The sequence below is a fragment of the Schistocerca piceifrons genome, chromosome 1 (assembly GCF_021461385.2).
Source record: "Schistocerca piceifrons isolate TAMUIC-IGC-003096 chromosome 1, iqSchPice1.1, whole genome shotgun sequence".
In the NCBI taxonomy this organism is placed as follows: Eukaryota; Metazoa; Arthropoda; class Insecta; order Orthoptera; family Acrididae; genus Schistocerca; species Schistocerca piceifrons.
This window is the reverse complement of record NC_060138.1, coordinates 815437728-815462286: the sequence shown is the minus strand read 5'-3', so window position 1 is coordinate 815462286 and position 24559 is coordinate 815437728. Positions and strand designations below refer to the sequence as shown.

At 42.4% G+C, this 24559-nt stretch overlaps 1 protein-coding gene across 1 annotated transcript in view; it reads left to right on the top strand.

The window, feature by feature from the left end:
* LOC124775374 overlaps nucleotides 1–24559 on the top strand; it is a 607101-nt gene that overhangs the window by 509270 nt on the left and 73272 nt on the right. Inside the window, exons 182-196 of the mRNA XM_047250212.1 lie at nucleotides 38–352; nucleotides 455–787; nucleotides 900–1205; nucleotides 1642–1947; nucleotides 2065–2388; nucleotides 12482–12808; nucleotides 18509–18820; nucleotides 21240–21572; nucleotides 21683–21988; nucleotides 22144–22449; nucleotides 22535–22852; nucleotides 22941–23258; nucleotides 23335–23649; nucleotides 23753–24082; nucleotides 24191–24496. Coding sequence (XP_047106168.1) covers nucleotides 38–352; nucleotides 455–787; nucleotides 900–1205; nucleotides 1642–1947; nucleotides 2065–2388; nucleotides 12482–12808; nucleotides 18509–18820; nucleotides 21240–21572; nucleotides 21683–21988; nucleotides 22144–22449; nucleotides 22535–22852; nucleotides 22941–23258; nucleotides 23335–23649; nucleotides 23753–24082; nucleotides 24191–24496 — 4755 coding nt within the window. The remainder of the gene's footprint in view (nucleotides 1–37; nucleotides 353–454; nucleotides 788–899; nucleotides 1206–1641; nucleotides 1948–2064; nucleotides 2389–12481; nucleotides 12809–18508; nucleotides 18821–21239; nucleotides 21573–21682; nucleotides 21989–22143; nucleotides 22450–22534; nucleotides 22853–22940; nucleotides 23259–23334; nucleotides 23650–23752; nucleotides 24083–24190; nucleotides 24497–24559) is intronic.

Here is a 24559-nt window from a genome sequence, read left to right as displayed (position 1 = left end):
TGTATTTATATGACTGACGAGCTCTTGTATTGCACAGCTGTGGTAGCTGAACCGGGAGATCCATGCAACCCATCGCCATGTGGTCCAAACAGCCAATGCCGCCAAGTGAATGGGCAGGCTGTGTGCTCGTGCCTACCGTCGTACATTGGCAGTCCACCAGGATGCAGACCGGAGTGTGTGGTTAGCTCTGAATGCCCGCAGAATCGAGCCTGTGTGAACCAGAAGTGTGTGGACCCTTGCCCTGGGCCGTGTGGCCTCAATACTCGCTGCCAGGTGATCAACCACAGCCCAATATGCAGCTGCAAACAAGGATATACCGGAGACCCCTTCGCCAGATGCCATCCAATTCCACGTAAGATTCTGGAGCATTAGGTTTTTCTGGTGTGTGTGTTGCAATATAGCCTTGGTGACAGCGCAGGAATGACCTAGAACGTTGTTTCCTTTCTCATTTTAGCTCCACCTCAGAGGCCGAGTGCCCCAGTGGTTGTGAATCCTTGCATCCCATCGCCGTGTGGGCCATATTCTGAGTGTCGCGATACAGGTGGCAGTCCTTCATGCTCGTGCCTGGCAAACTACATTGGCGCTCCACCAAACTGTCGGCCCGAGTGCTCCATCAACTCGGAGTGCCCCAGCAACAGGGCTTGTATCAGGGAGAAGTGTCGTGACCCATGTCCAGGGTCGTGTGGCATTGGCGCACAGTGCAGTGTGATCAATCACACCCCAGTTTGCACATGCCCTGAGGGATACACTGGAGACCCGTTTAGTAACTGCTTCCCGAAGCCACCAAGTAAGCTATCTGTAATTTATAGAGCCATTGTGCCATGTGATAAATATAGCGGCTTAGCAACAACAGATTGGAACTTACAGTGGTACTGACTGTGTTCTCGGTATTCCTACAGTTTCAGAACCTGTGGAATCAGACCCATGTAATCCATCGCCTTGTGGGCCTAACGCCGAATGCCGAGATGGCAGTTGTACTTGCCTTCCGGAATATCAAGGAGACCCATACACTGGTTGCCGGCCAGAGTGTGTGTTGAGTACTGACTGTGACAGGACGAAAGCTTGCATCAGGAACAAGTGCGCTGACCCCTGCCCAGGGACTTGTGGACAGGATGCTCGGTGCGATGTAGTTAATCACATCCCCATCTGCACCTGTCCGGAAGGCACCTCTGGAAACGCTTTCATCCAGTGCCGACCAGTACCACGTACGTAATCGCCCATCTTCCAATTTAGTGCCTTTGAAGTAGTACTTTCTGGGGTCACCATGGTCTTGACTCTTAACAAATGGTGATTCAGAAGTCCTATCCAACAGTCGAGCGCTTTTCTGTTTTTGTTTTGTGTTTCTAGTAGTGGAGAGGAACCACTTTCTGTTATCTGTTAACAATACCTTGTCGCTCACGTTTAGCATGTAATATGAGATGTGGAATAGGATAAGGGTGAGTCCTTCGTTCTTGACGACGTAAATTTGAGGACTAAGTCAAGTTTGCCAGTGACTCGTCCGAATAGTGTCTGGGTCTATTTCCATAAAATAGTTACTCGAGGAGAGAGAACATCCTCCTACGATTCAAGTTCTTCTGTGTACTGTGTATGTCTTCTAACTAATGCATCTGACTGACAGAGGGCTCTCTTGTTCCTATGCAGCTCCTGCAGTTACACTACCATGTCGGCCATCTCCATGTGGACCAAATAGCCAATGTCGGGAGATTAATGGCCAGGCAGTGTGCTCTTGTGTGCCTGGATACTTGGGAAGTCCTCCGGCGTGCAGACCAGAGTGCGTCGTGAGCTCCGATTGCAGCCAGAACGAAGCATGTAGTAACCAGAAATGTAGGAATCCCTGCCCAGGAACGTGTGGAATTGGAGCGCGTTGTGAGGTGGTCAATCACAACCCAATTTGTAGCTGTCCACCTCGTTACACCGGCGATCCGTTCTCCAGATGTCTGCCCATACGTAAGCACCAGATTGACGAAAGTTTTGCTTTGTACTGATGTCATAGTTGGTACCTTGTAAATTTTATGTCGATGTGCCGCGTTAATGTTCTCACATATTCGTTTTGCCCTCATGTAGCTGAGAACCCTGTGATCAGCGAGCCAGTGAACCCTTGCCAGCCTTCACCATGTGGTCCAAATGCTCAGTGCAAGGTAGCTGGAGACAGCCCATCATGTTCATGCCTGCCAGAATTCAAGGGCTCGCCTCCAAACTGCCGGCCCGAGTGCATCAGCAACAGCGAGTGTGCCAGCCATCTGGCCTGTATCGGGCAGAAGTGCAAAGACCCCTGTCCAGGAGCTTGTGGGTCGAATGCAGAGTGCCGAGTGGTCAGCCACACGCCTACATGTGTGTGTGCAGTTGGATTCACTGGGGACCCATTCTCTAAGTGTCTTGTTTTTTCACGTAAGCTTGTGTGACCACTTCGTTACATTTACTAATTTTAGTTTAGCTGGTGATTTTTTAATTGTATATGTTATCCTTTTACTGTTAAGTGGAAGCATTGGTATCGTATTGTTTTTTGTGCCGTACGTTATCTTCTTTGCCTTATTACATGTTGCTCTATATGTGATGTATTAATTATTGTTAGTATTTGAATTAGAGTCTCTGAGTTTATTTATGGTAAGTCAGTGGGAATTATACTTGTTAATTTCTTTGCTGTTACTTTCAATGACGTTTGGTGCCATTAGTTTTGTCCGTTCGTAGATTCTATAGCAGTACATTCGTCGTCCGCCTTCTTACTTGGGTGGTAAAATGCTTGCGTCCCATGCACTGGGCACGTGTTCGATTCCCGGGCGGGTCAGAGATTTTCTCCGCTTGTGGTCTGGGTGTTGTGTTGACCTTGTCATCATTTCTTCCTCATCATCCACCGCGAGTTGTCCAGTGTGGCGCCGAATGAAATAAGTCTTGCACTCGGCGGAACCCGTCTCGGACTTACTGGCCAACAAATGCCTTAAGATCGTTTTATTTAATTTAATTTTTTTCAGTTCAATCAACGAAGGCAAAATATGGGAAAAATTCGTGTATTTGCAAATTGTTCTACAGTGGTAGGGGGAGGGGTACTGAAAATCACACTGAAAATTCTGACCGGTATGGATTTAAGCGTGGGGCTGGGGTTGCGTTTAAAGATAATTTTTTGTGTTTTTCTTGAATAAATTGAAAATTGCTGCTTCCACCGAAGATATTTCCTAGTATAAAATTAAACTGCATCATATTTCCTGCAAAATAGTCCCTTTCATTTTTCCTCCAGGACTAATATTTTCCACTCGAAAGGGTTGGAGACATTGCAGATTATTAAAATTATCTTTTTATTGATATATAATTAATGTTTATTGTGGAATGGAACTGCTTAAGCGGAAGTATTAAATGTGTGTATCAGAAAAATGGTTCAAATGGTTCTGAGCACTATGGGACTTAACTTCTAAGGTCATCAGTCCCCTAGAACTTAGAACTACTTAAACCTAATTAACCTAAGGACATCACACACATCCATGCCCGTGGCAGGATTCGAACCTGCGGCCGTAGCGGTCGTGCGGTTCCAGCCTGTAGCGCCTAGAACCGCTCGGCCACCCCGGCCGGCTGTGTATCAGATTTGCGTACGGTACAACCGTGTTAATAAACTGTATTTTGAGGGTTTGACAGGTTGGAAAGGGACTGGAGTTGAAAGAATGGCGAGGGAAGGTTGATCGTCTGTACTCCAGTTATAGCATTCTTTCGGGAAAGGCGACTTCCCTCACCACCAACACTTCTTGTCCAGTTCTCTTTTACGGGTAGACAAATTAACTACACTGGATCAGTGTTTATGTATAGAGTTATTTTCTATTTATTATGTGAGTACTTGTTTGCTGCTGTTATGTGAAAGAGTTCAACTGCTGAAACTGTTAATCGTCTATCACTCTGATGATCGTGCCCCACATGTAACTTGCCCACAATCCGCATTCGACAATGTAGATTTCTTTGCCTTCACTAACAGTGGCTGGAATATTTTTCACAGCTTGAGGGGTACTAAATGCATCACCCCAGCTCAACTCTCATAACAGCTGAAGAGGTTCAGAAGCTTAAATTGGATCCCTTGCAACACAAGTACGTCACCTAGGTGTTATGGCACTTCGGACGTTTCAGCACTACAGCAGATCACTGTCCTAAACTTGAGCATGATCAGTCTAATTTCATCGGACATATTCAAATCCTCGTTGCAAGATAGACTCTGCAAGTGCTTAAGTTGTTTCACTCAGTGCAACCTAATTAACTAGTGTCAGAAACTCCTGAATGGAAGAGATTTAAGCAATCAACCATTAACATAATTTATGGCGAGAGAAGTGCAGTAACCTTCTCATCTTTCAATAATTCACCACAACTCTACTACACGCTGTCAATGATAGTAGTTTTGTTTCACCTTTACCAGCCCAATCCCTTTCCCGTCAACACTACATAAGTCGCTGGCAATATCACATTTACAAACTAAACACTTTTTAGTCATTGTTTATAGGAACGTGTTTTATGTAAAATTTCATTTAATAACTGCAATTAAGTACTCACTTAACAAACAGAAAATAGCTCCACTATACAAACACGAGGTCAGTGAAGTTATTTTGTCTACTAATATAACAAACTGGACACGAAATGCTGAGGAAGTATAGCGAGTCTGTAAACTGAAAAGCAAGCATCACTCGTGGTGGACGTCGTCTTTCCCGGACTAATGCTACAACTTCCATATTTGATTGCAAGGAATCAATTTTCTCTTTAGCAATGTAGAACAGTGTTTAGAGATTTACGCAGAATCTGTCCATATGTTTTTCTTTTGGTAGAGTTTTTAGTAGGCCTAACTCATAACGCGCTTCGTGGAGGACAGACGTCCTGTGGGCATGTCCGTAAACTACATCGCTAGTGATTCACAAGGCGCGCTTTGGAAAAGCCGGTGTAACTTTGTGGAACATCCTATAGTTACTTCTTGTGACGTCGTAGAACTCACCTGCTTGGCGCTCGCTCTTCAGTTAGCAGACCTACGGAGGAGGAAAGTGCATGACCACACTAACAGCCGACCTACCTTCCCTCACGCGTCTCTCCTCCTCCACCCCTTCCTCGCCCCACAAGACCGTCACATCCTCAGAACACAATATACCTCTTAGTACGATTCTACTGCACTTAGATGTAGTAAAAACATTTAATACTTGTTCTTAAACCATTTTATTTAACATTGAATATTATTTTTATACCATTAAAACTCTATCCCAGAAAACGGTACCAACTGCAGCGTAAGAGCAACAAAAATTTGATTTTCAGTATTTCGCATAGTTACTGACCGAATTTAAAAATTGAGAATGCTGTCGTAATCTACTCATTAAGGGGTTAATCCTATGATAAAAGTTTAGCACAATAAGTCATTCATCCGGTATTTGAGAAAAAGAGCATCTAATTTCAAACCTTTATGAAACTTTTTCTCGTTGGCACCCCCACACGAAATGATAAAAGGAAGAAATTTTATTGCTTACTACATTTTCGCTGTTCATGCAGTCAAACTTCAGCACCAAACACGATGTTTTACTCTATTACTTCCTTACAACTAGCCGGCCGGGGTAGCCGAGCGGTTCCAAGCGCTTCAGTCTGGAACCGCGCGACCGCTACGGTCGCAGCTTCGAATCCTGCCTCGGGCATGGATGTGTGTGATGTCCTTAGGTTAGTTAGGTTTAAGTAGCTCTATGTTCTAGGGGACTGATGACCTCAGATGTTAAGTCCCATAGTGTTCAGAGCCATTTGAACCTCACAACTAATTCTATTCGTAACGTAATTTGCAGACATTATCTACATTTCCACTGTTGTAATCAAGAAACTGGGCTATGATAAATAAACAAAAAACACATAGAAAGGTTTCAACAAACCCTGTCCTGTCACACTAATGTGGCCAACTGTCAAAAGGATGAACAACAATCTTTTGCAGCGCGGACCGCTGTGAGACACGCAGGAAGAAAGTGAGTGAAGTTCCGGAAGGTACCGACGAGGATGTGGAGCCACGCTGACGCCTGTGCCGTGGCCAGCTGCGTCAGGTGTCTCGGTTGAGCATCCATGGCGCGAACAAGCCGATCGAGGTGGTCCCACGGATTCTCGATAGCATTTTAATCCGGGGGTTTTCGCGGCTAGAGGAGCACGGTTAACTAATCCCGGCACTATTAGAACCACACACGTACACTGCAAGCTGTGTGATACAATGCATTGCCCTGCTGGTAGATGCCATTGTACTGAGGAAGAACAAACTACGTGTAGGGGTGGACATGGTCCCCAAAGATAGATTCATGCCGTGTGCTTTCCAGAGTGACAATATCGCCCAGGGAATGCCATAAAAACATTACCCAGATCATTCTCTTGTCTCCTCCGCTCTGAACCCTTCCGACGATTGGTGCAGGGTGTTTGCTTTCGGACATTTCATGCCGTACACGCCAACGGCCATCCGTCCGTTGGAGCATAAAACATTATTCATGTGAAAAGGCCACTCAGTGCGTCCAGTTGGGAGACTGGCGTGCCAATTCCAGCCTTCGTCGCCGATGAGCAGCAGTCAGCATGAGTACATGAACCAGGCACCTGCTGCGTAGGCCCATACGTTTGCCGAACAGTCGTTGAGGAGACATTGTTCGTAGCCCCTTGGTTCATCTGGCCGGTCAGTCACTCAACAGTTGCACGTCTATTCGCCCATACACATCCCCGCAGCCGTCGTTCACTCCTGTCATATATGAACCGTGGTGCACCACAATTGCCTCGGCGCCGGTTTTGGATAGCACCGTTTTGCCATGCACGGAATACCTTAACCAGGTGGCACACAAACGGTTTACAAACTTAGCCGTTTCGCAGACGCTTCCACTCTTGGCCCGTTTGGAAGTCAGATAAATCGCTCCCATTTCCGTATTATGACGGCTGCACTGTTTTCCACAACACCCCTCCCGCCCCGACACGCTTTATATTCCCTCCTCTGCTAGTGCTGCCACCCACCGTCTTTGAGTAGTTACTGCATAGGCGGTGGTCATATTAATGCGACTGGACCGTGTAGATCACTGAATGTACCTGCAATATTACGTCACTGCATGACACATAGTTCAGGGAGTTACGACGTCATAAACTCTGAGATGCATGTAGAACTAGCTTTTGTTTCAAATGGCGCGCAGTAAAACTTCAATGTCAGGCATGACGGTTTAATTTATTGCTCCTTTACAACTAACTCTATCCGCAACACTCTTCCCATAGAGTATCTACATGTATCACCGAATACTCCTGCAAAATTATATCATTGTTCAGTACATAGTTTACAGACATGACATCATAAACATTGAGATGCGTAAAAAATTTGCTGTTTCTTAAAATGGAGCGCAAATTTCCCACCTTACATTTATACGTTGTTCCATAATGAGAGCACTTAGACACTTCCAAAAACCTTAAAGCGTAATTTCAAATATTTTCTAAATTTTTACTCGTTTGCGTGTTTCAAGGCAAATATGTAGTACATTAATTCGTTTGTAAAGTAATCAGACGTTTGAAGCTGTTTTACATGAGAGTTTGAATCTTTAAAGAAACAGGATTTACCAGGTTTTAATAATCTGCAATTTTTTCCATCCCTTGCAATGCGGATATTATTAGTCCTGGAGAAAAAAATTAATTAGACCTTTTTAGTAATAAATTTAACTTAGTTTAATTTTTACTGCGAAATATTTCCGCAAGAAACCGTGGTTTTCGAGTTATTCAAGAAGAACATAAAAAAGTGGCCATTAAACGCCGACCAAATCCGCGCTCACGTCCCACTGGACAGAATTTTTAGTATGTTGTTCACGCCCCTCCCTCCTACCACTGCGCAAAAATTTGCGACTATACGATTTTTTTTTGTCCTATCGACCTTTTTTGTTATTGTTGACCGGATTATTAGTAGGTGTTTGCCATGTCTTCCGAATAAAGTTTGTGTCTGTGCCATAACAATTAGATCATCTTAGCTCGCCTCTATGCTCGTAGTAAATTTTTCGTTTTTGCTTATGTTTCGCCATATTAGTTCCAAACAGTAGCGCCACATTTCCCCCCACGAAATATACGCGAATAGTACTACTTATGGATAAATTTGGAGCGGTGCTACGTCCCTTTCGTAAAGTGCCAATGGAAAGAAAACCAATGTAGTGAATTAAACCGCTTGAGAAGGATACATTGATTTGTTATGGTATTAACTTGTTGATGTCTCAGCTATCTAAATTAGTAACCGGCTAGCCCAGGGCACGGTCACCCGATCCTAGTTGCAGGTTGCGTATCTAAAGACTTCCAGGGGCAATACAAATTTGATTTTAATTAGCTCATACCTTATTGACCGAATTTGAAAATTTAAAATCCGGTTCATTGAGAGCTGTGATGTTACGTTAAAGGTGTAACACAGTGGGATAAGTCCACAGATAGAAACTGTACGTATGTTTGAGGCAGCGTAATTCACGGCGCTCAAAAATACCCAGAATATATTGATCCAGTATTTTTGAAAGAGAGCACTTAGCGACTTCCAACAAACTTTACACGTAATTTCAAACCTCCATGAAAATTTTTCTTCCTTATATGCTGAACGTCAAGAATGCAACACATTAACTCATCAATAAAGCAATCAGATCTTTGAAGTTGTTTCATGCGCGAGATTTCGATTCTTCATACAGCCGGGAGTTTACTGGTACGTTCAGATACGCTAATTTGTATTGTAATGGCTATGGCATCAGAAATGAATATTTGTGCCAGACTAAGATTTGGAGCCGACTCTCCTGCATTCGTGAACAGTTCGTAAAAATAATTGGAAAACATTAGTGGTATTGAAAATATGAGTCGGGCCTGTATTGTTTGCTAAAATAGTTTATCATCGAGGCATTTACCTTCCACATGCAGGAGGTCTGAGATCGAATACCTGTTTGACAAAAGTTTTTATTTGCATGCTATATTCTATGATTAGTACGTCCGTCATTTCGTATTTTTATTCATTTACTTTGTAGGTAATCAGCGTTTACTTTATTTTTTAATTGTTTGGAAACTGTCGGTACAGGCTTGATTTTGATGTGACGGATATTCTTTTTACCTTTTTTAATGGAATTCGTTAGTGGCGGTTTCATTTGTTCTTCTTGCTTCCTACTTGTACACTGACGTTGACAATACAATGAAAACCTTACGTCACCTTTTGCAGCATGTGAGTTTAGATTATCTGGTTACCGCTGGCTCGTCGAAAGCATTAACTGAATTTTGAAAAGCTTTTCTGATTCTTTTCGCAAGAAAATAAAAGACAGTAATTAGTAAATCACTTATTTTCTTTTAATAATATGTCATTTCTTTCCAAAGAAACATCAGCATTAGTTACGAAGCTAAAAATATGAGGCGATATGTAAAACTTTATTTACTAACCCCTCTATTACGTCCAGAAGTGTGTGACAGAAAATTGTCAAACTTCTTGCAGACCAATATCTATTCTGAAGGCACTGTCAAACACATCTTGATCAACAAACTGAATACGGTAATATAATTACATGCTACTGATCTATAGCGGCATATACGTTGCTGTTAGCGTTCTGATAAATTAAAAGTATATGGCGGTTTTGGAACCTGGCTACGTGCTTGTAGAACGTCATGATTTACCGCCAAGAACTGTTGGTAAAATTTCTTTATTTAACAACCGATTTCTGTTCATCGACCACGGTCAGGTTCATGAAACATATGCAACATCTTACTAGACGACATAAAATCAGTGGCGTCAATGAAATCCATGAATTCGTCGTTGTTGTCAAGTAGTGATGCAGGTTACATCGTCAGTCATAAAAATGTGCCGAACAGGGCACTCATTCATGTTACATTAACAGTCAGCATTAACGTTACGAAAGGAGACATTCTATATACTGCCGACTGCACAGCTGGTTATTGTTTACAGTAAAACTCTTCTTATAACATGAGTGAGTGCCCTATTTGCCACATTTTTATAACTGACGGTGTAATTGATATTACTATTTGACAACTGCAACGAATTTATGGATTTTTTTAATTGACGCCATTGATTTTGCGACTCCTAATGTGATGCTGCAAATGTTTTATGAACCTGATGATGGTCCGTGGAACGAAACTCGTTGTTCAACGAAGAAATGTTATCAGCAACTCCTGGCGGTAAATCATTGTGTTTTTCAGATATTTACGAGCTGTGGCGCATCACCTTCTTGCGCGAGCACTGTGCTATAGATTGTTCCAGGCGAGAAACCCTAGGCCGACTCAAAGTTGTAATTTGACATTAGTTCCTCTAACAAACCCTCAAACTTTACAGGAGATTCTTTTACGGAGGAAAGGTGAAAGAAAGAACACGTTTTAACGGCCCGTCGACGATGAAATTTTTAGAGTCAGAGCAGTAGTTCAGATACTACAATGATGGGGAAAGAAATTGAACGTTTCCTTTTCAGTGGAACGCCGTGATCGATCTAGGAAAGTCAATGGAAACCTAAATTTGGATTGCTGGACAAGGAATTTTAATCCAAGTCCTCTCGTACACTGTGGGACTACAACCTTTGGAAACTGAATATAAGGGCACGCTCGACTCAACTACAGCCAGAGGGATGTTAATGAGATGACATTTTACCTCCACTGCGACACGCTGCTCTATGAGGCTATTGTGATAACTTTTCTGCGTCAATCAAAACTTTCCAAACGTGCAGACCTGAACCTGTTGTCTCACGTTCAATCAAATATTATCCTACTCCCGAAACTAAATTCTATGAAATTAATCCACTATAAAGTTTTCGTTTCTCGTACGACATGTTCCGCAGATCTCAAAGATCATTGTCACTATGTTTAACTTTCTCATAAAGGCACATTGAAATTGAAGCTTCTGAAAGCTGATGCACGCTGAACATCAAAACGTATCAAATGGTTCAAATGGCTCTCATCACTATGGGACTTAACTTCTAAGGTCATCAGTCCCCTAGAACTTAGAACTACTTAAACCTAACCAACCTAAGGGCATCACACACATCCATGCCCGAGGCAGGATTCGGACCTGCGACCGTAGCGGTCGCGCGGTTCCAGACTGTAGCGCCTAGAACCGCTCGGCCACCTCGGGCGGCCAAAACCCATCACATTAAAGTCCCTGATGACAGTTATAGCTCCTAGAACATTTCTTACAGGCTGAAATAAAAAGAATAGTAGTTCGTCCAACATTTATACTTAGTGTTGAAGTGTTGAATTCATCTGGCGGTTGTTTCTCGGGCATATTTGCCAATGTGGGCATGTTGGCCAATATGACTGAGCACCAACCTCCAGATAAATTCTGCAAACGACGACTATGAAACCTCAATAATTTTATCTGCATTTAATACTTGTGCATATTCGGTCATAACATGGAATTAGCAAAATACATGTGGTTTACTCTACGGGGCAGGTATACGTATTAACGGTATTCAATCTCTGAAGGGCTGGAATCACAATCATTGGATTCTTCACTCTCTCTCTCCATTTCGTAAAACCGGCGTTGTGCATTCTGTTGCTCTTTAATCGGCTTTTATGTGAATGAGTGTGTCTGTGTGTATGTAGCATTACATAAATTAACTGAAACTAATACAGCAGCGCTTAATTGGCCAGCAAATTTTTGATTACTACTCAACAGTACTAGTAATTTTTTTTTTTCAGCATAAGCATTTATAAGCAACATGAGCGGGTAAAAAGCTATTCGTTTTGTAATTGTTACAACAGCCCATGTAGCGAATATACAGATGTTCTACTTCATATGGGTATTTCTATGTTTCACAAACGATTCATATTACCGAAACAAAGTTGTGAGCAATTAATAGTCCGCAAAAGGAGTAGTATTCTTTAAATTCGTCGTTTCATGTAAAACACTAGGCGCTTCAGTACCATAGTAAGGGAAAAGGTTACAAATATTAAGCATACAGCAAATTACTTGCCCATTTGTGCATAGCAACTTGCAAAAACTTTGTCGCAATATATATATTTTTTTTTTTTTTTGTGAAATATTAGTGGCAGCCATGTAACTCGGAATACTCCAAGCAAATTGTCATAGGTATAATTCACTAAATGACCAACCTATTCAGATTCAGAGAGTAAAATTTACTGAATAGTTGCAACCATTACCACCACGGCAGACGCGCAATCGTTTATCTGGACAACCGATCTGTTCACAAGATGCGTCAGTTGGTGCTGAACCATGCTTTAATTTAGAAGGCCCCTGGTGCGAGGCAGATCAACTGGAGCAGCAGGCAAGCACAATCGCTGTAGCGATCTAACTGTATTGCTCCCTCCAGCACTTTTCCCCATCCTTCTTAATGAGAAGCCCTTCAAACTCCGAAAAGTGAATTTACCGTTGCCAGTGTGTGCGTGGTTCCAATTATTTCACAATCTAAAGACGAGTAGATAATAGAGAAATACTGGTCTGTTGTGGAAAACACATATATCATATGTAAGAGCACATGATACACAATACACGTGCAATAAGTAACTAGGCTTTCTCGTATTTCAGAGCCACCGGTGCAAGAGAGACCGACGCCATGCCTGCCTTCGCCCTGCGGCTCAAATGCTGAATGCAGAGAACAGAACGGCGCCGGGTCTTGCACTTGTCTGCCAGAGTACGTGGGCAACCCGTATGAAGGATGCCGACCAGAATGTGTGCTCAACACGGACTGCGCTCCTAACAAGGCGTGCGTCCGTAACAAGTGCCAGGACCCCTGTCCCGGTACTTGCGGCCAGAACGCCGAGTGCCAGGTCGTCAACCACCTGCCGACTTGCACGTGCATCCACGGATTTACTGGAGACCCCTTCAGATATTGCAACGTAATGCATACACCACGTAAGTACATTCCAGCTTTACTTTAAGAGATTGTCTCAATAAGTCTCCAGAACAGAGCTATTACGCCATTTGCTTGCGTATAGCTTGCGTATCTTCCTTCCTACTACACAACCTGTTTCAAGTTAAGAGACAATGAAGCCCCATGGAGAGTGTTAACGGTCTTAATTACGGGAACGTTTGTGGCGATTTGATCAATCAGCGCCAACATCAACACCTCAAATTTTATCACGGTGGTAGACGTTACGCCCATGTTGTTGTTGTGGTCTTCAGTCCTGAGACTGGTTTGATGCAGCTCTCCATGCTACTCTATCCTGTGCAAGCTTCTTCATCTCCCAGTACCTACTGCAACCTACATCCTTCTGAATCTGCTTAGTGTATTCATCTCTTGGTCTCCCTCTACGATTTTTACCCTCCACGCTGCCTTCCAATACTAAACTGGTGATCCCTTGATGCCTCAGAACATGTCCTACCAACCGATCCCTTCTTCTAGTCAAGTTGTGCCACAAACTTCTCTTCTCCCCAATCCTATTCAATACTTCCTCATTAGTTATGTGATCTATCCATCTAATCTTCAGCATTCTTCTGTAGCACCACATTTCCAAAGCTCCTATTCTCTTCTTGCCCAAACTATTTATCGTCCATGTTTCACTTCCGTACATGGCTACACTCCATACAAATACTTTCAGAAACGATTTAGCCCGCATCTCGTGGTCGTGCGGTAGCGTTCTCGCTTCCCACGCCCGGGTTCGATTCCCGGCGGGGTCAGGGATTTTCTCTGCCTCGTGATGGCTGGGTGTTGTATGCTGTCCTTAGGTTAGTTAGGTTTAAGTAGTTCTAAGTTCTAGGGGACTTATGACCACAGCAGTTGAGTCCCATAGTGCTCAGAGCCATTTGAACCATTTGAGAAACGATTTACACCCATAGTCTGATCAAAAAGTTGCTTGACCTGTCACTCGGCAGCTTTGTGTTGCTACATCGGCTGCCGTTTGTCACCTAACGTGTAACGCGGAGCTGGGGAGGCATGACGGAAACGCAGAAATTATTTTAAGTGACTATATGAATGCGCCTCGACGGGCGGTGAATCCACACCTTTCAGTGCGGTTACACATTTACTTTCGACCCTATAAATTATCGGTTTCAGCCACTGTGGGCCATCTTCAGAAAGTATTACATCGAAAGGGTGCAAAAAAGGGCAGCTCGTGTTGTATTATCACGTAATAGGGGACAGAGTGTGTGACAGATATGATACGCGAGTTGGGATGGAAGTCATTAAAGCAAAGACGTTTTTCGTCGCGGCGAGATCTATTTACGAAATTTCAGTCACCAACTTTCGCTTCCGAATGCGAAAATATTTTGTTGAGCCCAACCTACATAAAATAAGAGAAATCAGAGCTCGAACAGAAAGGTTTAGATGTTCGTTTTTCCCGCGCGCTGTTCGGAAGTGGAATGGTAGAGAGATAGTATGATTGTGGTTCGATGAACCCTCTGCCAAGCACTTAAATGTGAATTGCAGAGTAATCATGTAGATGTAGTATGATCTGGAAAAAATCTCAATCACGTTGTCACTTGTAGCAGCACAAAAGAACAACATGTAATTAGAATGCCCACATTGTCAAAAAAATTTCATTTTCACTACTGTATGGCGATGTGATACCATGGTTCTTATTCAAGCACAACGCTGCAATACCGATTGAAGATGGCCAACAGTGACTGAATCCGGTAATATTGTTGTCAGTTATCTAAAATAGTGATTGTAGCAAAAGTTCTGTAATAGACGGATCTCTCAATCTCATGATACCGTATCCATTAACGACAAAAATGTTGTTTAATCCAACTTTGCAGGCTTATTCAAGCAAACGTCAGTCTTGCAACAGTCTTTGTGGAGGCATCATGTAGAGCAGTCTGTAGCAAATCTATTGCGAATTACTGGAAAGGTTTATTCCAACGTATCAAAACCAATATGGTCTCTGGAGCATCAATAAGAAATCCCATTATTACAAAACAAGGAGAGATAGTATGTACGATTTGCCCTTAACAAAAGCATTAATTCCGTAATTGAACCTGTTGCTTACAAAGATGCCGCTGTTAAAATCAGTTCCTTGAGGACCAAACGCAGGAGGAGGAGAAAGAGCAGGAAAGTAGTCATAGATCCATTCAGGACTACTGCAAACGAACCAACAAATTAGTATTACAGACGTGTATCTGACCTCTTAATTAGCTGCATGTAGTCTTCGGAAGTCACAATGTTTCTGTCAGTTTTTCGCGTGATACTATAGCTTCTTTCATGGATGACCGCTGCTTTTTAACAAAAGGACTTAATGAGTGACAGTAAATTCAGTTAACGTTTCTTCACTCATTTAGAGGTAATTACGCTAATTTCATGAGTATTTCTTGAATCACTGAGTAGATTAACCTGGGGTAAGATTTATTTTTTCCTTAATCAGTTTTACACCAGATGTAATGTTTCTTTTTTCCTTTTTGTTTTCATTTATACGGCAAAGATAAAGCCGAACAGCGGGACCGTATCATGGTCGTCAGACACAACATGGCTGGAAGACAAATTAATGGTTAGCCCTGTGTAGAGGCGAAAGGAATTTGTGTGTGTGCTTCCAGTAAATTCTTGATCATGTGTGAGGATCAGGCTTGCAGTCACGTGTGAGCGCACTGTACTTTTAAGGTCTTTGGCCCGAAGAGGTTTCTGTGTAAAGAAATATTACGGTAAGAAACCGTTCATCTACAATCTCTAACAAACTTACACAAAATACACATTCCTGGAAACTAGTTGTTGTGAGAAACAGGCCACAGGCCTCTTAGACCATGGATACAGTACATACAGACTACACGCACAACTCTCTCTTCTGTGTTATGGTTTGAAACCGGCATTTGCACGATCAATTTACCCAACTTCAATAGGTTTGTCAAACATTTGACACGTACGGCACAGTTTGATGTGTTTGTCAAACATACAACGTGTCTGAGAGAAATTTTTACTGGCAGCAGATTTAACAAGTTGGCGGACTTGTTTGTGTCGATGTTTCACCGCTCATGTCAAGCGAAAAAGGGCTGTATCGTGAGTTTTCACATTTATGGTTCTAATGGCTCTGAGCACTATCGGACTTTAACTTCTGAAGTCATCAGTCCCCTAAAACTTAGAACTACTTAAACCTAACTAACCTAAGGACGCCCGCCCCGGTAGCTGAGTGGTCAGCGTGACAGACTGTCAATCCAACAGGCCCGGGTTCGATTCCCGGCTGGGTCGGAGATTTTTCTCCGCTCAGGGACTGGGTGTTGTGTTGTCCTAATCATCATCATTTCATCCCCATCGACGCGCAGGTCGCCGAAGTGGCGTCAAATCGAAAGACCTGCACCAGGCGAACGGTCTACCCGACGGGAGGCCCTAGCCACACGACATTTCCATACCTAAGGACATCACAGACAGCCATGCCCGAGGCAGGATTCGGACCTGCGACCGTAGCGGTCGCGCGGTTCCAGACTGTAGCGCCTAGAACCGCTCGGCCACCATGGCCGGCTTTCACATTTATGGAAACTGCGATCAAGGATAAAAATACAGTAACACTGACAATTACGAAAATGGTAGAGGTGTTGCCTCTTCCCCGGCCATAAGTACATAAACTCGTAGCGCTTTTCCATAAGTTTAATAAACACAATACATACACATAACAGAGACTTTAGTCATCGGCAATATGTTGTCCTTCACTATTTACAACAGTCTGCAACGCTGAGGTAGCTTTTCGACTCTGCAACTACGGAAATCATGTAGCTTCGAGGCGAAGAACTCGTCGAGCCACATTCAGGGCGCATTTTCATCCGGAAAGGAAGTTTCTTGCAGGTTGTCCGATAAAGAGCGGAAAAGGTGAGAATTTGAGGGTGCATGATCAGGTGAATAAGGTGGGTGAAGAATGACTTCCACCCCAAATCTTGGTTAGTGTGTGTGTGTGTGTGTGTGTGTGTGTGTGTGTGTGTGTGTGTGTGTGTGAGAGAGAGAATATAGCAGAATGCGGGCGGACGTTAATGTGAAGTAGCATCACTTAACGCAGTCTTCATGGGCGTTGCTCTTGGACTGCGTCTGCAAGACGTCTCAGTTGTTGACAATAAATTTCAGCAGTGATGGTTGCACCTCGCGGAAGCAATTCGTAGCACACCACACCGTTGCTGTTCCACCAGGTGCATAACATCATCTTTAGTGGATGCGCACAGGTCTTCATACGCCGAGTCCTCGCTTTGTTTGCGCTCAACCATTCGTTTCTTTTTCTTATGTTAGCATAAAGACACCATTTCTCGTCACCAGTATTGGTACAGGGTAAGAATCGTCGCTGTTGTTAACGAGCCAGCTGATGATAAGGAAGCAGAGGTGGACATATGCCACTGGCTGATTTTTGTGATTTTATCTTAGAGCTTGCGGATCCTATATACCCGATTTTGAACCTTCCCCATTGCACGCACAGTTTAACTTGTACATTCGACAAAAAGTAACGGTCACATTGTGTAAGAAATTCATACGAAAATGGTTATGACAGTAATTACAGGACCAAAACTACATCCAGCGGAAAGTTTGCTAGTTGGTGCTATGGAGGTTATGGTTGCGGACTACCATTCCTACACGGTACAACAGCGACCCTGCCCTTCCAGTAACGCAATAAATAAGTGAAACATAAATTTAACATCTATTGAGTTATGTATGTCGAACCTTTTCGGTTTTTAGTTATTAAAAATCACATCAGAAGCACCAATAGGAACGCAACGTGGCGACCAACTGATACATATTTAATTGCACAAAGTTGACACTCGACGCGGTGGCTGATGGGAGCGACTGCAAAGGCATTTCCCATTTACAGCCGCTCCCATCAGCCAGCGCTCCGAGTGTCAACCTAATTTTGCGCGTTTAATATCGAGACCCTCTACGATGCACCTCACGGTGGTTTTCAGAGTACAGATGTAGATGAAGACAATGTTTCTTCGAGTGATAGAACTAACGTTTGTACCTACCAAGATCCACTAGGAGTTCCGTACTCTTGAAGGAGAAGTATAACGAAATGGCATTTCTAATGGTTTTCAGTGAAACTGTATGTCTGTGAAGTCTATGTTCGACAACACAGCACAGCCTTACTCGTTTCGGCGCCACGGTTCACGAGACAGAACCTGCACTGTACTTGCAGTCTTTACATTTATATAAAGCAATCTCCATCCCTTTTATGGAAAGTTTCACCGAAAAACATAAAGTGTCATAATATTAGAACGCAATTCAAAAGAACATTGCCCCTTTTAAAGAAATAATGTTGTTTGAATACTAAGGTATGTAACACTATGACATTGACCATACAGGAAAATAATTATCCCTTCACATACTGTCACCTGTGAAAAATCTGTTTTTGATGTCATCAAATTATTCAGATTACCAATTTAAGTCACTTTTCCTAGCTGTAGTAGTAGGAGTCTCACCATGCATCCTTTGTCCTTCCCTGAAAACTGCAATCCTGCCAGATTCATGCTATGTATTTGCAACATTGTTGCCAGATTACACTCATAACAAGGAAGTGATGAGACCAAGCCTATATTTTTCTTGTGCCATATTGAAATTATTAAACCCTATTGTTACCTTACATCATAAGAATTAAATTTCCATGACTGCTGTATGTTTTGATTGACTTCCAAGTATGCATTGTTACAATGGATCCACAGTGACACCAGAAATCGGCGACCCGTGTCAGCCGTCACCTTGCGGACCAAACAGCGTGTGCCGTGTGGTAAATGGACAGGCAGTTTGCTCATGTCAGTCCGGCTACATGGGAACACCACCAGGCTGTAGGCCCGAGTGCGTCGTCAGTGCTGAATGCCCACGTGATAAGGCCTGTGTCAGCAACAAGTGCATTGACCCATGTCCTGGTACCTGTGGCCTCAATGCACGCTGTGAAGTCATCAACCACAGCCCCATTTGCAGCTGCCAGGTTGGACACACTGGAGACCCCTTTGCAAGATGCTACCCAATACCACGTGAGTGTCTGCTACTTTCACACTTTATAGTTTCTGATTCTTGGATTGCATTCCTACCAAAAAAGCTACTGCAATTCTGCCTACCATCAATTGTAGTCAAGTTGATATAAAATGTATTCAGAGAACGTATTTACTTTCACCTTGCCCTCATCATGTAAATTTGTCAACCTGGCACAGAGATCATTTTCATATTAGTGTTATTGTTTTGATACATACAAGGCAATGATGTAAGTGCAATGTCAACTAGGTATGATATATGATAAATTTGTTATGTGTGCTTTGTTCAAGTGGGTATATTGAAATATTCTACAATTATAAAATTTGTCATTTTGAACTGTTAAGCATCTAGATGGATTTCATCTGAAGTTGGTGAGGATATGTAAGGAGTCTGCTCCTCCAGTTATCCCTGTTAAATGGGCACCTGAACTGAATACAGCAAAAGATGATCAACATGGAGCACATCTTACAAATCAATCACAGATGAAAACATTTAGAAAATGTGTATCATGATATTAGACAGCCAGAATGAAAGAGGTATAAAACAGCTGAAGCAAAGACATATCACAAGAAAGAGTATGCCACATCTCTTGGATGCTGACCAAATGCAATCTGGAAATTCCGCCACTTCCAGCATTGTGCCAAGTAAATCCACTGCAGGATAAGGCAAGACTGTGGAATAGCAAAGTTGATTTCATACACTAAAAAGAAAACCTTTTTGTTTCTGGAATACAGAAGGCATTCTGCATATTGTTTAATATTATGTTTCAAAGGTTAAGCAAAAGTGCAAAAGTCTTTTGGACAACTGGATGAAGAACCTACCAGAAGGCCAGATTACACATGAAAGGAAGAAAAGGTTCGCTTTCATGATGCTCCTCTGTGTGAGAAATTTTGACAGTGGAAAAAATGACACTGAGGCTGGGAGTGAGCTTTTGATGGCCATTATGTTGGTCTTCCAAATGTCAGTTTAGGGATGGAATCCACTCTCTTGGAAAGCATCATAGTACATTGACTTAGTTATGTAGTCTATGTCAAAGAGTAATTGCAGCCTATAACCTAAAAAAATGAAGAAGGTATCAGCAAAGGGGTCAAAACATTGTATTTGGAAAAGGATTTGAAGAGGTATATGATGCTGCCTAATGACCCAGAAGCTGTACCTTTAACCGCATAAACAGTCTTTTGCTGCCAAGCCAAGATTCCTCCACCTTTTTTACATAAGAATACTCATGACTAAACATTGTATTTGGTTTATAAGATGAGACATAATAATTTATCACTATAATTCCTAAATAAGTATACTGTAAAAGCTCATTTACATTCATGAATCATTTTCAATTACAAACTGACAATATTTATGAGCCATGGCTAAACTTAATTAGAATTATTAGCAAGGGAGGGAAGGCACTTGCAGCCAAAGCTGATTTTGTTCTGTTATATCCAAGACTTGTGTTTTCACTTTCAGCATGGAGACCTTTCTTGAAGTCTGAGTCCAGTCCATCACAGTTGACAAGTTGTCAGTGTGATTCCCTTGAATCATAACAATTTTTTAGTTGCTAAATTCAGTTTTTTTTTCTTTTTTTAAGTGTGTTTGGAAGGATACCAGATAGTTATGTTCGCCAAAGTAAAACCTTCCTGCTCTGAGATATGTCACTTTTCCAAGATAAGGCCTAATGTGTGCTTAGTAAAGGTGTGGCATATTGAAACTGTCTTATGTGTTGTACACGCTGGAGCTGCAGTCTCCATTGCAGAATTGCTGTTGCTAAACCAATATACATGAATACAGATATGTGATATGTTTGCTGGAGGCTACAAAGAGAAGTGATATTAAATATATTGCCACTCACAGTCATTGTCCATGAAAAGTAATCCATACCTCACTGTTCTATTATACTCACCTTCATTTCCAGTTTCAAAAGAATATATTTGTCAATAAGCTTACTTGAAATGTGATAAAACCAAGACAGTGACTGCCATAAACAACTTTTAACTACTTTTCACTTCTCTCAGGAACGTGTCAAATGAGCCTTATACAGCTTTCACCGGGTTTTGCAAACAATTGTTTCTGTTCACAGCAACTTATTTGTGTTTGATTGTATCAGTTTACTACCCTGTGTTCGATAGAATACAGGCATAAGATTTGAATGTGGCAACCAATTTAATAGACATGTTATTTAAAACTTGTAAATATATACAATGTATCATACTTCCTCCTTTGAAATATATGCTGTTGTGGAAGATAGACAGTAATATATGTGGGTTAACTACTTAAGAAGCAAGAAACATGATACTTCCTTTCATTATCCTCAAGGTCAAAAAATAATTGCTCAAAATATGACACCATAATTATATTTATAAGATACTGATAGTAATTGTGAAGGTAATAAAAAGAGGGAAATGTGATTTTTAATTTCAAATTTTGCAGCATCTCAGCCTCCAACTACCAAACCTACCTACACAAATCCCTGTGTTCCATCTCCTTGTGGCCCCAATTCAGAATGCAGAGACATTGGAGGAACACCTTCATGCTCATGCCTGGCTAATTACATTGGATCTCCTCCAAACTGCCGACCTGAATGTGTCATCAGCTCAGAATGCTCAAGCAACAAAGCCTGCATCCGGGAGAAGTGCCGTGACCCATGTCCAGGATCATGTGGTGCTGGTGCACAGTGCAGTGTAATCAACCACACACCAGTATGCACATGTCCTGAGGGTTACACAGGTGACCCATTCACCAGCTGTTACCCAAAGCCACAAGGTTTGTATGATATAGAAATTAGATAACAACATAAACTGAATGATTAATTAGCTATAGGCAAAATGTTTCACTTGTACCTTCCAATATTGGTTTTTTTTTTTTTTTAACAGAACCAGAACCAGAAAAGAGTGATCCCTGCTATCCATCTCCCTGCGGGCCAAACACACAATGTAATGATGGAGTGTGTACTTGCTTGCCAGAATATCAGGGTGATCCTTATGCAGGCTGTCGGCCAGAGTGTGTTCTAAGCTCTGACTGTGACAGGTCAAAGGCTTGCATCAGAAATAAGTGCACTGATCCATGTCCAGGAACGTGTGGACAGGATGCCCGCTGTGATGTTGTCAATCACATCCCAATATGCAGTTGTCCTGAAGGAATGTCTGGGAATGCATTTATCCAGTGCAGGCCTATTCCTCGTAAGTTTGATGAGATTCGTGGCTCTGCTGTTTTTGATCTGCAATGTGACATTAACTGTAGCAGTTGACATTTGAAGTTTCAGTACATTGTTAACTATGTTTAATTTCTAGATAAGTATAAAGTAACTGGTAATTTTCTTTATATTCCCATCCAGCTCCTGTGGTGACACAGCCATGCAACCCATCTCCGTGTGGACCAAACAGCCAGTGTCGGGAGATTAATGGCCAAGCAGTGTGTTCTTGTGTGCCAGGATACCTTGGGAGTCCTCCATCATGCAGGCCAGAGTGTGTTGTGAGCTCAGATTGCAGTCAGAATGAAGCATGCAACAATCAGAAGTGCAGAAATCCATGCCCAGGCACATGTGGTGTGGCAGCTCGCTGTGAAGTAGTTAACCACAATCCAATTTGCAGTTGTCCTATACGATATACTGGTGATCCATTCGTCAGATGCCAGCCAATCTGTAAGACACAAATACTTACAAATTTTAAAATTGAGTGTCATATTAATTCTTAAATAATAAAAATGTATTTTGTTTCATTTTTCAGCCGATACTCCTCCAGCACAATTAAATCCATGTGCTCCATCGCCTTGTGGTCCAAATGCACAATGTCAGGTTATTGGAGAGACTCCATCATGCACATGCCTTCCAGAATACATGGGATCACCACCCAATTGTAGACCTGAGTGTGTGAGTAATAGTGAATGTGCCAGTCACCTTGCGTGCATAAGACAGAAATGTAAAGATCCTTGTCCTGGATCATGTGGGGCTAATGCTGAATGCCGCGTTATTAGTCACACTCCTAACTGTTTCTGTCTCTCAGGATATACTGGAGATCCATTTGTTATCTGTTCACCTCAACCAGGTAGTAATCTATCCTCTGGCAAATGCAAATTCTTATTCAGTTGATTATTATTGTTTAAGTTTTTCAATAATAAATTTGTGTTTTCCAGCTATTCCTGAAGAAAGACCAACTCCTTGCTCACCTTCCCCATGTGGGTCAAATGCTGTGTGCAGAGAACAAAATGGTGCTGGTTCTTGCACATGTTTACCGGAATACATTGGCAACCCATATGAGGGCTGTCGCCCAGAATGTACCTTAAACACTGACTGCACACCAGATAGGGCATGTATCCGAAACAAATGCCAGGATCCCTGCCCTGGGACATGTGGACAAAATGCAGACTGTACTGTAGTCAATCATTTACCATCATGCACATGTATATCAGGATACACTGGTGACCCATTTAGATTCTGCAGTATAGTACGAGGTAAGTTCAGCATTTGAGTTTAAATAACAAATAGTGGGATTACAACCATTTACTAGTATATGATTCTTATTTACAGAAACACCAGAGGAACCTAAAACTCCTTGTTCACCTTCACCATGTGGGCCAAACAGTGCATGTCGTGAAGTTAATGAGCAAGCAGTGTGTTCTTGTCTGCCCAGCTATATTGGCACACCACCTGGTTGTCGTCCAGAATGTGTGGTAAGCTCAGAGTGTCCACAGAACAGAGCTTGCACCAATCAGAAATGTGCTGACCCTTGTATTGGCACATGTGGTTTGAACTCAATTTGTGAGGTAATAAACCATAGCCCAATCTGCAGCTGCAGACCAGGTTACACAGGAGATCCTTTTGCACAGTGTTATTTGAACCCAGGTATGTAATAGCTCCAATTAAATTTGGCTAAGGCTCTGTGTAGGTCCATCTGACACAGTTGTTTGCAAAGTTTTGTAATTTTATACATTGTCTTCCTTTGCAGTTGTAATTCCTTCAGAAAAACCAGTATATCATGACCCATGTGTTCCATCGCCTTGTGGCCCGAATGCACAGTGTATCAACTCAGGAGGAGTTCCTTCATGTGCATGCAATGCTGGTTACTTTGGTGCTCCACCAAACTGTAGACCAGAATGTTCTGTTAATTCAGAATGTCCTAGCAACAAGGCTTGTATTAGGGAAAAATGTCGTGACCCTTGTCCAGGCTCATGTGGTGCTAGTGCACAATGCAGTGTGATCAACCACACACCAGTATGCACCTGTCCTGAGGGATACACTGGAGATCCTTTCACCAACTGCTTCCCCAAACCACCAGGTTTGTGTATAAAAGGACTACTGAAAATTTAAGACTATTGTATAAATTGAACAAATAGATAAATGCAGGCACTGATCTTACTTAATGACTTACTTAAATTACTTTCAGAACAAGAACCTGAGAAGGCTGACCTATGTCATCCATCTCCATGTGGCTCAAACACACAGTGTGATGATGGAGTGTGTACTTGCTTGCCAGAATACCAGGGTGATCCATATGCTGGCTGTCGACCTGAGTGTGTCCTGAGCACAGATTGTGAGAGGACAAAGGCTTGCATAAGAAACAAGTGTGCAGATCCTTGTCCAGGGACTTGTGGGCAGGATGCACGCTGTGATGTTGTCAATCATATTCCAATCTGCAGTTGTCCAGAGGGCATGTCTGGCAATGCATTTATTCAATGCAGACCTATTCCACGTAAGTATGTCCAAACCACCCAGTGGATGTTTTGATACTGTAACAGTAAATGTTTAATACATT